We start from the raw sequence: 14621 nt of genomic DNA on the forward strand, positions 1-14621 counted from the left end.
GGAGACTTAGTGCGGCCACATGTTTACTGGACCCGTGTCCCTCCTGGTTGGTACTGGCCTCCCGGGAGGTTACACGAGGCTGGCTCCAGGGTGTTATCAACGCTTCGTTGAGTGAGGGTTACTTCCCCGCGGCCTTGAAGGAGGCGGTGGTGAGGCCTCTCCTCAAGAAGCCGTCCCTGGATCCAGCAATATTGGCCAACTACCGTCCTGTCTCCAACCTTCGCTTCCTGGCGAAGGTTGTTGAGAGTGTGGTCGCGCGACAGTTCCCGCAATTCCTGGAGGAAACATCCTATCTGGATCCGTTCCAGTCTGGTTTCAGGCCTGGGCACAGCACGGAAACGGCATTGGTCGCGTTGGTTGATGATCTCTGGAGGGCTCGGGACAGGGGTTGCTCCTCTGTCCTGTTAGACCTCTCAGCGGCTTTTGATACCATCGACCATGGTATCATGCTGCACCGGTTGGAAGAGTTGGGGATGGGGGGCACCGTGTTACGGTGGTTCTCCTCCTTTCTCTCCGACCGGTCGCAGTTCGTGTTGGCAGGGGGGCAGAGGTCGACCTCGAGGCCTCTTATATGTGGAGTGCCTCAGGGGTCGGTCCTCTCGCCCCTCCTGTTCAACATTTATGTGAAGCCGCTGGGCGAGATCATCCGTGGCTTTGGGGTGAGATACCATCAGTACGCTGATGATACTCAGCTGTACATCTCCACCCCAGGCCACCCCAATGATGCCCTTGAAGTGATGTCCCAGTGCCTGGAGGCTGTACGGATCTGGATGGGGAGGAACAGGCTCAGGCTCAACCCTTCCAAGACTGAGTGGCTGTGGTTCCCGGCATCCCGATATGGTCAGTTGACTCCATCACTGACCATTGGGGGCGAGTCTTTGGCCCCCACAGAGAGGGCTCGCAATCTGGGAGTCCTCCTGGATACGCAGCTGTCCTTGGAGGAACATCTGACGGCTGTAACCAGGGGGACCTTTTATCAGGTTCACCTGATTCGCCAGTTGCGGCCCTTTCTTGATCGGGATTCCTTGTGCACAGTCACTCATGCCCTCGTAACCTCTCGCCTTGATTACTGCAATGCTCTCTACATGGGGCTCCCCTTGAGGAGCACCCGGAGGCTCCAACTGGTCCAGAACGCAGCAGCGCGGGTAGTGACGGGAGCAGCGTGGCGCTCCCATGTAACACCGCTCCTGCGCGAACTGCACTGGCTCCCGGTGGTCTTCCGGGTGCGCTTCAAGGTGTTGGTTATCACCTTTAAAGCGCTCCATGGCATAGGGCCTAGCTATCTTCGAGACCGCCTACTGCCACCGACGACCTCCCACCGACCCGTGCGCTCCCACAGAGAGGGCCTCCTCGGGGTGCCATCAGCCAAAGAATGCAGGCTGGTGACCCCCAGGGGGAGGGCCTTCTCTGTGGGGGCACCTACCCTCTGGAATCAGTTGCCCCCTGAGATAAGGAGAATCCATGACCTCAGTGCCTTCCGCCGTGCCCTTAAAACTTTCTTTTTTCAACAAGCCGGGCTGGCTTAATTTCTTTTTAAGGGTTTTTTTTAATTGTTCTGTTTTGCTTATCGTTTTAATTAATGGGGCCAAATCTATATATATTTTTAAATGTGTTTTAATATTTGTATCTGATGTTTTTATCTGGCTGTTCACCGCCCTGAGTCCTCAAATTTTAATAAATTAAAAAAATTAAATTAAATAAGCCAATTCTGCAGAAATTTGCTAAAGACTGAAAACAAAGAAAGAGGAAATACCACCATGTGTAAAGATGACACTGTAGTAAAAGGAATTGAAAAAGAACTTAAAAATAGGTTTGAAAAATTGCAGCTTGTATCTTTATTGTGGCTTCTGCTATGATGTTTTTTTGAAATTGGATGGAAGGCTTCATAATGTTCTTATTCATCGGTCTTATACCTTCTTAGAAATATCTCAGCTACTTCTTGACATATTTTCATTTATTTATTTTTAAACGTACATCTGACAAATAGGTTTTAGCAAAGCTTTTTATGTACATGGAACAGGTAAATTTGCAGAGATAAACCTTCCTGAAATAGGCAAAAACAAGTATGTTCTCTTTTATCCTTCATGATGTCTGAGCATTATATAATTCACTGAACCTGGAAGATAACAATTTGGGGGAAATTGATGTAGAAAGCAGAATAACAGAGTTGGGAGGGACCTTGGACGTTTTCTAATCCAACCTCCTGTTCAAGCAGGGGACCTTATATCATTTCGGACAAATGGCTGCCCAATCTCTTCTTAAAAGCCTCCAGTGATAAGTACCCACAACTTCTGGAGTCAAGCCATTCCACTGTTTAATTGTTCTCACCACAAGAAAATTTCTTCTTAGTTCTAGGTTGGATCTCTGTTTGATAATTTCAATCTGTATTAGATGTGTATTTGTTCAAGCCCATCTTTGTATAGAAATGAGTTGGGTTCTCTACATAGACAGTTTTTCAGAGTTGTGTCTTCCTTCCCCATCCAGCTGTCCTTATTTATTAGTGTGATTCCTTTGGGATTTGCTGGAAGTCTTAACTGTCCTCAATGTCTCATTCTCCTGAACTCTCCTTTTGCTCCCTTGCTAAGCTTTCATTCCTCCTTAGGGGTGCAAATGCCAACATGAAAGCAAATCTTTCAGAAGAAATGGGAAAGCCTACGAAAAATAAACCATATGGAATATGAAATGTAACTAAAACAGTAATTTAACATTTCTTTTAAAATGTTACAGCTAGTAAAAGGAAAGGAAATTGTGTACCAAATTATTTTTTTTTACATGGGAACCCAACAGTAATATTTGGGATTCTGGTTATGCAGATGTACAGTATTTTTATATTTGGGTATTTGTTACTGTCTGTGGTGATTTTCAGTCTTCCAGGTCATGGTTGTCCCAAAGGTGCTTTTTCAAAAGGCAACTGGACTTTTTTGTTTTTTCCTGCAAGACGTTTCATTTCTCATCCAAGTAACTTCTTCTGTTCTGAAGAAGAACTGAAGAAGCTTCTTGGATTAAAAGTGAAACGTCTTCCAGGAAAAAACAAGAATGTCCAGTTGCCTTTTGAAAAAGCACCTTTGGGATATCGGTTACTGATTTCAAGAAGGATTGGATTATTCTGATTGTAGAAATGTAGGAGATTGATAGCTACACATTTTTACCTTAGGTTTTTTATGTTTTGGCTAATCTGAAAGTGGAGGATGTTCTATTATAGATTTTTATTATAGAAATATCCAGTAATGTGTATTTTTGGAATGATAACATGATGCACATACGTTTTATTCAATATGATATATTTTATTCAAATTAAGACGTTATGATGTATACTGTTGCTGTTATTATTTGTATTTATATTTTTTGTTTTGTACCTTTCTTTTCATAATCTAAAATAAGATACTATTATACTATTATATAATAGTATTGATATTGAAGAGAGTTGGAAGTAATCTTTATTTTTTTGTTATTCTTGTGTTTGTTTGTTTTTAATGACAAATTTTAAACATTCCCTGTTGTTCCCATCTCTCATTTTTTCTCTTTTGTTGTAATTTTGTATTTTAACCTCCCCCCCCCAATTATTATTTTTTTAGAAAGGGCTTCGTTAATGTGGGTTCTACAGCACAGTTCCTCATTGTGCATAAGTCCTTAAACTGTTTTTGTTTATTTTCAGGTGTTGTTGCTTAGTGGTCCCTGAACTCTATGACTTTAGTGGGGTTATAATACACCATGGAGTATAATGCAAACACTGCTGGGGATGCTAACCAGCTGGCCCAACGTATAACGTCTAATATACAGAAAATCACACAATGCAGTAAGTTAACTACTCATATTAATGATTTTTTTGACTGATGCAAATTTAGAAACTTCATTTAAAAGAGATTTTAAATGTCCACAAGTAAATAGCATGCTGTCATTTTTGTAATACTTGACTTTATTAGTTAGGCAGTGATATTTTGTGCTTGTTGGGTGGTAAATGTTTGGCACTAGCTACTAATTAAACCTCTTGATAGTCTTATCTAAAGTATATATTCTGAGTGGTGAAGAATTAAGAGTGAATTCACCTTGTGTAATGTTTTTATGCTAAGAAAACACTGCAGTGGATAAAATTGGCCTAGAAAGATCCTTTCCCCACGTAGAATCTGAATATATGCATTCAATTTCCTCACTTTATTACCTGTTATTAAACCTTCTGGGGGGAGGGGGGAATTAAAAGCAGAAATTAGTTTTGCTGTGTTAAATGATGAAGTGCTAATTCAAGACAGGTATTCATATGTAAAAAGTAGAAAAAAGCAAAGCTCTTGTTAAAATAGAAGTATTGCAAGAATGTTTATGCTTCATATTAATTGGTGAAATGAATGTGATAAAAGGTGTCAGTATGAGATTTACACTTTTTATCCCCAAAACCTAAAGAAAATTAGCAGTGCACAATGGATAACTCAGTTTTATTTGTTCGGTGCATTTGGCTTCATATGAATATAGATCCAGAATTTTATAAGAACAACAGAAAATGTATATTATATAATGTTTTAGCAGTTGAATTTCATGAATATGTGAATTAGATTTCTATAGAAATTTGCTGGTGTTTGTGCTAAAGTTTTCCTGATGGTGTTTTCCCAATTCCTAACTGTTGATTCAGTTTGCTTTTAAGTACCATAATAGCCCAAGTGCTATTTTATGACGGATGTGCCCCAAACAGTCAGTTTCAATTGGTCTCTCCACCCAGTTTGAAGCAAACAGATCCAGGCAGAGGTATATTGTGATGAGTGATAATGGAGAAGATGTAAGACTATCAATGGCAGCATGTAGCAATTAGAAGAGGTCAGGAGAAAAGAAAATGCTCTCCATTTTAGTTTGTCTAGACCAGGGCTGTCAATTTGTGGCCCACAGGCCGGATGTGTCACGTGCTGGTCAGTCCCACGCCCGGTTTAGCAAAGGGAGAAAAAGTCACGATACGTCATGTGACGATGCCGTGACAACTCAAATTTGACACCCCTGGTCTAGACTAAGCACCATTTAAAATTGTCCAAACAACTGAACCATTTTCTGTTGTGTACCCTCCTCTATGTTATTACTTATTATCACCCAACTCCAGTGGATTCTAGCACATAACAGTATATCTAATTTACAAAATGTGGATTCTCTTCCAGTGTGGAAATACTCAACCAGATTTGATGATTGATAACTAGTTTTTATGAGGATCTGGTAATTTTTAAGAGACATGTTTTTCAGCTCCAAATTATTATATAACTTTGTGATTAAATGTAGTAAGGAAGTGAAGTCCCAGGAGGAAGGGGTTGCATTCCAGAGGAGTAAGAGGCAACTCAGTCCAGATGTCATATGTGAGAAAAATGCCCCTCCCTAGCAGTTCACAGCAGGGGTGGGTTCTACTTACCTTTACTACCGGTTTGCAGCGGGGGTCGCGCGCATGCTTGCTTTGCTTGCGCATGCGCATGCTTTTCTGCGCATGCACAGAAGCATTTTGGTGACGTCTGGATTGGTGGGGGGAGCCTCCCACCGGTTTTACTACTGGTTCTATAGAACCAGTGCGAACCAGGGGCAGCCCCACCACTGGTTCACAGAGTATATTACAGTTCCAAATCGTAGAATCCTCAGTCTGTCAAAACCGTCTATAGGAGTGAAAACCATAAAGAACTCAACTTGGGAGAATCACCATGTGCCATTCTTGATTTTGGGTTTGACATCTTAATGCCGATAAACTTCTGTCTATAAAATTACAATTCAACATTTGGATAACAAAGATCCTCTTTTGTGAGCTCATAAATAAATCTATATAATAGAAGAGTTGCAATAGTTGTAAGATTTTTTATTTAGACATATCTCCTTTTTAAAAATGGGAGTCCTTACGTTACCAGTGTAACACCATTCAAATGGAAGAGGGATACATCTTGGAAAACCCCAAAATTTTCAGAAATATAAAGAAGTCTGGTCAATTTAATCTGCAACAGGAGTAGGCAAACTGTCAGAGTTGTCTGATATTACAGTTTTTGAAATCTCATGCTAAATGACTGCTTTGCTTTGTTTTTCTAAAGGCATTGCTTTTCTTCACACCATCCTTTTGAATAGACACAATTTCTAATGAAACAATGTCCCTATTTAAAAATCTATACAAACCTTGGTTGTTGTTGTTTTAAAAAAATCATCCGTGTTATCACACACACACACACACACACACACACACACACACACACACACAATCCTTACTACTTGAATATCCTTGCTTCTTTTCCTGTTAAAGATTGGCATTCAACCATGTTGCTACCCTAGATTTTTAAAGCTGTGAATAATTTTAGTGAATGCTCATTAATTCCATTCTAAAACTATTGCAGGCTTATTATGCATATGAATAACAAGAGGAACAATGGCGCTTTCAAGAATAGTAGAGAGAGCAAACCAAGAGTGGACTGATCTGGATGGCATATTGAACAAAAACAATTGTTTTTTATTATGAGATTAAGAATAGCTTGCTCACAGGATTATACATTTGTTCTTCCTTCTCCCATGTGGCCAGAGAGATATTGGAAAGCCTTCACTACAGGCTAAAATTCATCACAGCTCACCAAGTCATTTGAAATAATTAAATGGAGCAGATAGTTTGTTTAGTCGGTAGATATAAGCAGAAGTGGGCTGCTGGGGGTTTGCAGGGGTTTGGGCGAACCTCTAGCTAAGAGTCTGTGCAATTCAGAGAACCCCCAAATCCCACTCCTAGCTGGCCCCACCTGCCCCTCCCAGGAGTCCCCACGCGGCCTGTTTTGGATGCAGGTAAGTGCAGGGTGCATGCAGGGCACGTGCGGAGGCTCAGGGAGGGCAAAAAACGGGCCTACTGGAGGTTCTGGAAGGCCAGAAATGCGCCTGTTTCTCTGCGCACCCTCCAGAGGGCCTCCGGAGCCTGGGGAGGCTGTTTTTGCCCTCACGGAGGCTTGACAAAAGCCTCCAGAGCCCAGGGAGGGCAAAAAGCCTCCCCCCTGCTGTTGTGCAGAAGGCCGACTTGGCCACGCCCACCATGGCCACACCCACCCAGCAACCAGGCAGAGAACTCCTTGCTAAAATTTTTGAAGCCCACCCTGGATATAAGCAAACTCCAACCACAATTTATGAATCTGATTTGTGATCACTTATTATAATCAACCAGTTTAAAATTCAGTTGGCATGATAATTTGTGGTTAGCCCAAAACAGAATTGAACCTTTCGGCTTTCCTTCTGACAAGCTTTCAGGAGAATATGAGGAAGTTTATGAGATTGTAAATCTTTTCAGAATTAATTTTGAAGGTGCTACAGAGAATTCTACTAACAGGAATGTCTCCCCTAGTAGAAGTGGAGATTTGCATTCAGGCTAGGAACAGGACTTCCTGAACTACACAATTGATACACAATGAAGCATTTTTAAAACGTCTCTTTGTGAAGTATGTCCCAAGTTTAATGGGTTACTCAAAATGCAAACATTTTTCTAAAACTACATTTCTGAGTTATATCTCCCATCTGATAATAAGGACTGTCTGCTCCATCTAATCTGTATGAAAGCATTTATAGAGAGATAGGACCAGGTTTTTATCACTTGATCATTGTATTGTGTCCAAAAACCCACTGTGCTTCTTGAGACCTGAAATTGCCAGATATCTTTTGATGTATATGAATCAGTAATCTGTTGCTCAATAGTAGAGTTAAAGTCCTATTTTCCAAAATAGCCAGTGACAAGTTAGTCCTGGAAAGTTGAAAAGCTTTGATATTAACTTTGTCCTTGTTTTGAATCCTTATGTCAAATTAATTAATTAATTTGTGCAAAGGCTGTTCTGATTGCCCTACATTGAATTCAGAGGAGCATTGCTATAACAGACCAGTATGTGACCTTTAAATATTATTTCCGATAACACAATAACAATTTAGCATTGTAGCATGCTAACAAAAAAAGAATAGACTAAAAATTACTCTCCCATGGATACCGACTTTTCAAAAGGAAAAGCATGTGTGATGTGTGAATAATTTAGTGTCTCAAGTTTTTAATCCATTCTAAAATGATCATGTTAAAGTAAAAGGTTTCTGAACACATTAATATACAGTAGTGGCCAAAATTGTGGAAACCTTTTGGGAAAAGTGTATTTTCTAAAACTAGCTAATAACACCACTTTTTTTGAGAGTAGTACTATAAAATTATATATCAATGGAAAGATAAATTAATCACGAATGTAATGCAATAACTTTTATGAAGGATTTGCTATTAGAATAGCAGTTACAGTATAAAGAAGAAAAGTGAAACACGTAGAAAAAACGAGATATACAAAAATTATCACCATGTCAGTTAATACTTAGTTGGGTAACCTTTAGCATGAATTACGGCCTTACAATGTCTTCCCATGGAGTGAACCAAGTCTTTTAGTTCTGCAGCTGCTATAATTTGAAACCAAGATTGAATGGTTGCTTCTATTAACTGGGTTTTATTGCTGGGTCGCTTTTACTAACAAGCCTGACTAAGTTTCTTTAGTCGGCTCCATAGATTTTCAATTGGGTTAAGGTCTGGACTATTCCCAGGCCATTCCAGTAGTGGAATATGATTATCTTGAAACTCAAAAAAAGGTGGTGTTATTAGTCATCAAACCTCAAAAATACACTTTTCTCAAAAGGTTTCCACAATTTTGGCCACTACTGTACTGTGAAGGCCATGAAGAGTTGTCACATCTCTAGTGCTGCTTGTTCCAAAGATTCATAACCATTGAAGCAAAAGCAGAACAACTTAGAATAGAATAACAGAGTTGGAAGGGACCTTGGAGGTCTTCTAGTCTAACACCCTGTAGGCAGGAAACCCTACACCACTTCAGACAAATGGTTATCCACTTCTATTGTTCATTTTCTTAATTAAACACACACACACACATCCTATCCAACACTAGCTGGACAGATTCCATTTGAGTTCCATGTGCATTGAGAAGAGAGAGAGAGAACATTATGCACAATATGTTTATGGAGATTCTCAATCATCAAGATCATGGTTGTCCCAAAGGTGCTTTTTCAAGAGGCAACTGGACTTTCTGATTTTTCTTTGAAGATGTTTTGCTTCTCAGCTTCTGGCTGGAGCTGAAGAAGCTTTTTGGATGAGAAGCAAAACGTCTTCAAAGAAAGAACAGAAAGTCCAGTTGCTTCTTGAAAAAGCACCTTTGGGACGATTATGCACAGTACTTCATTCTTTGCTATGGCTGCAAATGCCCTGAACTTAAGACATCTATCAAGACTTGACCATTACATCAAAGTTTGACCAGTCCCACGTGGACATTTTTTTCATGCCTCCTAGTACCGGTACTTTCACATCAAACTGCTGTTGCCTGATTCAGTTTATGTGGGTACTATCTCTTGTTTTGGGAGCCATCATCTTTTGTTGTGGAGTCCCGTTATCTTTTTCTTCTTTGATCTCTTAATTCTCCATTTTCAATTTCAACTGAAATCCTCCTGAGCAATTCTTTCTGCTTCTATATCTTGCTTTGAATTTGGCATCTTTTATATGTGTGTAACAAACAAATGTTTACAAACGAATAGTATAAAACTACAAAAAAAAAAATTGTTCCATGGCTTTATATGTAATGGTTGACATTACATGCTACAGACAATAGCAGTTTTAATACAGTTTTAAAGAACTAATCTTCGATTTACGACCACAATCAAGCCCAACATTTATGTTGCTAAGCGAGATGGTTGTTAACTGAGTTTGTTGTTAACATCGCAAAATGACCCTGGGACACAGCAGCCGTCATAAGTACATGTCAGTTGCCAAGTGTCTGAATTTGGATCACGTGACCACGGGGATGCTGCAAAGATCATAAGTGTGAAAAACAGTCATAAGTCTCTTTTTTTGATGCCGTGTAACTTTGAACAGTCCCTAAATGAACTGTTGTAAGTCATTTATATATACACTACCTGTATATATTTAAAAGTATTTGTTAAGCTTGATTTGCTCTACCACCTTCTTTGCCTTCAACCACATTTTATTTAAATCAGAATTGTCCCATTTGTTTTCATACGTTGATATGTAAATATTTATCAATGTGACTCATTCTTATTTCACATGCAAATATATTCCAAACTGCTTGGGAGATTTGTTGTTTATGTGTGGTGAAATTGTAGACAGAAGACAAGATCCTTTCCACTGAAAAAGCAATTTAGTTCTGACATTTTGAAATTCAGCTCCCACTGGCCAATCATGTAGAAGCTCTAGTTCAAAATATCTGTAACACACCAGTTTGCACTAGAATCGATTGCCATTTATTTATTTAGGTTTGTAAGGCAATCCATCTCATTGTCATGACTCTAGGCTGCCTTTTTAAATTGCTGTGAGCTACCCAAACAGCATAACAACAAATATACAATTGGAAATCAGGATAAAACTATAAACAACTATCAAAATCCAACATCAACTCAACTACTTCACAGGCTCCACCATATATTCCATCATTGTGAGAGAGTTTGCAGTGCTAAGCATCTTGGATGGTAATAATAAATGAGAGGAAGGCATTGTTATATGACAGTTGCTTTGAGAAATGATAGGGCCTGTAGTGTCTTAGTAATCTACTCGTGTGGGACCAGCCAGCATTACCTATGATTAGGAAGAGTGGGAGTTGCAACATCCAGAAGTTAAGACATCTAGAAGGCAACAGAGTGTTCCTCCCTGATTGAGGAACATCGAATGACATTGGGTTAACATAAATCTGATTCATGTTGATCAACTAAATCTCCTTAATTAAAAATATAATAGAACAAAGTTTGAACCTAGCCACTAACAGTTCCCACACTCCTCCTACTATTCAACATTTGAATTTGTTCCTTTTTCAACTTCAGAACTCCAAAATTGGGAAAGTCCTTGAGTAGGAATGACAGGGTAAACACAGGCAATTAGATTATGCTGTTGACACAATTTTGTATCTAACCTTATTACTGTGATTTATTAACTTCTGAATCATTCTAGATTGAACAAGATTCAGTTCAAGGGTCATGGAACACTTATCATGGAATTGACACAAGGAATTTATCTTTAAAAATCCACACGAATCAACGAAACTATGGTTCATTTGTATTTAAAATGGAGTAAGATGGATGGTATAATTAATTCCCCTTAATTGAATAGTAATTTTACTTCTGGTCATAAAAACATTATAATTTTTATAATTTTTAGTTAATAAAATCTGCTCTTAAACTATATATATAGACTTCGTGGCAATCAAATTTCATCAGGACAGAAGAAATCAGTAAAATTAAGGAGGCAAACCAGACAGGAAACATGACCAGATGAGCTATTTTTGTAAAGCTATATTAACAGAATCATGCAAATATGAAAGTACAACTTTCCTACCATCTTTACATCCTAAGAAACTGGGGAGGGTCTCTTCTGAGCCTCTTGCTCTGCCCACTGTTCAACTCTGGGCTATGTTCTCTCTTATCTGACCATTCCCTTGGCAGCATCTCTGTACCCCATAATTCAAGGTCTTTCCCACATACCATTATAGAATGCTTCTTTACATAGTTCTATTCCTTGGGCCTTTTAGCTGCCGCTGATAATCTGATGTAGTTCTTATTTTATAAAATAAAGATGAACATATTGATTAGGTTCACATATCTTGATGAATCATAATGCATTGACTGAGGGTGTAGTAAACTTCAATTCCTATAGTTTACAGCTTAGTGTTATAGCTTATATGCATAGTTTTATGCCAACCCAGGCAATTATTTACTACATTAGTGCAATATGTGAATTTGGTCATTACTGTTGATAATAACCTATTAAGTGGATCAGAAGACACAGGAAACTTTATTTTATAAAATAGCCATATTACTATCTAAAATACCCCAAACATATTTCAATTTGATTAACAGTTTATAGTTTAGAAATGTCTTGGGTACTAACTTAATGGTTGCTATTACGTGTAGTACAGGAATAAAATGATGATGTTCTTTAATGTAGAGTCGTCTGGTACCCTGAGGATCATTAACATCTTTTAGAAGTAACATTATGAAACTATTTTTCTCTCTTTATCTCAGTGCAGAAGAAAGGAATAGTAATGATGTTTTATATGTGATGAATGTCAAGCCCTCATTCCTTAGAAGTTTTTTCAGTTTTATCTGTAGGGTGTAGTGTGAAAGTTTATGAGACTTCTCTGGAGCAACAGTTTTTAGTTTGACTTTTAAGGACTTTCACCCTCATAGTTACATGCTGATCAATAATATTTTGCTGCTTGAGTTTCATAAGGATGAATACAGCACTTCCTCTTCTTGCCAAATATTTCATCAGTACATCAGTGTACAGTATGTGTCAAGCCATTTTAGCCCTAGAAGGACATGGTTTTAAACAATCAGCATCATTTACAGTAAAATTAAGCGCTTCCACCGTTCCACTTTTCTTTCTATATTCTTCTTGATGTACTTTTGAGCACAATTCTTGCACTAAGTGATGCCTTGAACTTATTTGTAAGCAAGGACTGGCTTTTGCTGCAAACTCATTCTCTAGCCATGCTAACTTGATATGATGGGGGTTCAAGACCACATTACCCTGTTCTAATCCAGCATAGTTCTTTGAATTTTTTTAATCAATAAAAGCATCATTGGCTTACTGAGTTTTCTCCACTTTAGCGGCCCATCCAATGTCTCAAATGTTACACAGTAGAAGTCAGAGAGAGAAAGGGAGAGGTGTAAGAATATAGTTTATAATTTATTTTCATAAGAATCTGGCTTTCAGTCAACCTTAACTAGATTCACTGTAACTAATTAAAACCACATTTTCAATCAGTCATAACATCTCCTTCGAGTCAAGCTCTTCTCCTGGCATCCTTGTTTACTTGGCAACATCTGGGAAGTACCATAGTTTGCCATTGCCATCTGGCTGTTCCAGCTTCGCCTACACTGCTGATATCACCTGGAGATCTCCTATCCAAATGCTAATCGGGCTCTAGCCTACTTAGTTTTAGAGCCTAGACAAGGTCAGCACCTATTTGTTCACATCAACAAAGAGACTGCTAAACTAACAAATAGAATGTTTCCTTGTAATTTAGCCTATTTTTTTTTTTTAAATTGCTCTGAATTTATTTAATAGAAGTTTGTATTTCTTGGGCGAATTTTGACATGGAATTAATCTCTGAGGCTGGAGAAAAATGCCCATCAGATGGCAATCACCCAGAAAATGTGCTAATGATCTGTATACCAGTGGTGGGCTGCTGCTGGTTCAGACCGATTTGAACGAACCGGTAGTTCTGACCAGCGGCTGGGCCCGCCCACCTGCCCTGGTGCTATCATGTCCTATATAATCACTGTTTTTTTAATGCAGCACACATGTGCGGAAGATAAGCGAGCATGCGTGCTGCTCACATTTTCGGTTCTGGGTGAACTAGTTGTTACAGTATGTGATGCCCACCTATGCTGTATACCAATTCAGGCCACATTGAATATGGGCAATCAATTAAGTAAATGTAACATCCTTCAAAGATAGGTGAATTCTGAATGATAATCTTAAAAGCTAGGGTGTCAGCTTATGCATTTCAAGCATTTTCAGTAGTTCTACAAATCATTTTTATGTATTTTCTTTACCACAATCTCTGCGAACTCTTTAAGAATTAGTTTAAAATATTCGGGGAGGAATGGATAAATGTTTAGCAGTCTTAAATTTGTTTTTTTACCTTCTTTATTTTCATCTCGAAGATGGGTGGCAAATAAATTTAATAATAAATAATTTAAAATTTAAAAACACTGTAAAGCTGAAAATACTTTAAAGTCATATTTAAATATGAACTATTAAAATCCTGCTAAATTTGATTTTAACCATAGCACAAAATATGGTTAATGTAGTTTCACAAACCTAGGATATTTTGAACAGCATTCCCCACCCCTATCCCGTTGCAGATCAAATATTCTATGGCTTGGCACAATGATCCTGATTCATACTAATTTTCCAGGATGTATGTTAACCATGTTGAATTCTTGAGTAAATTTATTCTGATTCTCTCTGCCTTCAATGTACCTGTCTAGTGTTCAAATTTAACACAACTGGTGAGCATCAGTTTGGGGAGGACTACACCAATTTCAGGACTGGAATAAGTGAAATCTAAATTCAAAAGTAAAAAAGATTACATGCAATTGATAGAGGTGTCCTTTCAATTTAACCATCCCTTTATATGTGTGATTACAAAATACAAATATTTTCATTCTTGATTTCATGTACCAATTGATGTATGTGGAAAGGGTTAGTTCTAGTGAGCATATCCCATAATTTGTGTACATTTGGATGACGTTTTAGATTTTTTAAGATAGGATTCCTGATCACAACATTAGGTCATCTCCACACACAATCCTTCTTTCCTTTTGTTAAATTATAAGTAATCTCTTTACATTTTAGGGGCTTGAGAACTAGATTCAAAATCTTTATTTGCCAATATTTGTGACAAATATCTGTAGTATAGTCATTGCCTGAAATAATACAGAAAGGAATCATCTGTACCTTGATATGGATTTGGGGCCCTTCTGGTCTATCTGTTTTGATGTACATTTCTTGTTCTTTTAACATAAGATTGAAGATATGGAATTATTGATATCAAGTAAGAATTTTCTTAAGCATTTGGTGTTTGTGTAGCATCAGTTCTACTTAAAGTGCT

General features: G+C 38.4%; 1 protein-coding gene across 1 annotated transcript in view; it reads left to right on the forward strand.

The window, feature by feature from the left end:
* The window catches only part of STX7 (syntaxin 7), a 47647-nt gene that overhangs the window by 10701 nt on the left and 22325 nt on the right, over window positions 1-14621 (forward strand). Inside the window, exon 2 of the mRNA XM_070952605.1 lies at window positions 3656-3796. Coding sequence (XP_070808706.1) covers window positions 3712-3796 — 85 coding nt within the window. The 5' untranslated portion in view covers window positions 3656-3711. The remainder of the gene's footprint in view (window positions 1-3655; window positions 3797-14621) is intronic.

This window comes from Pituophis catenifer, unplaced genomic scaffold (assembly GCF_029215685.1).
Source record: "Pituophis catenifer annectens isolate HBS135680 unplaced genomic scaffold, rPitCat1.0.hap2 SCAF_1, whole genome shotgun sequence".
In the NCBI taxonomy this organism is placed as follows: domain Eukaryota; kingdom Metazoa; phylum Chordata; class Lepidosauria; order Squamata; family Colubridae; genus Pituophis; species Pituophis catenifer.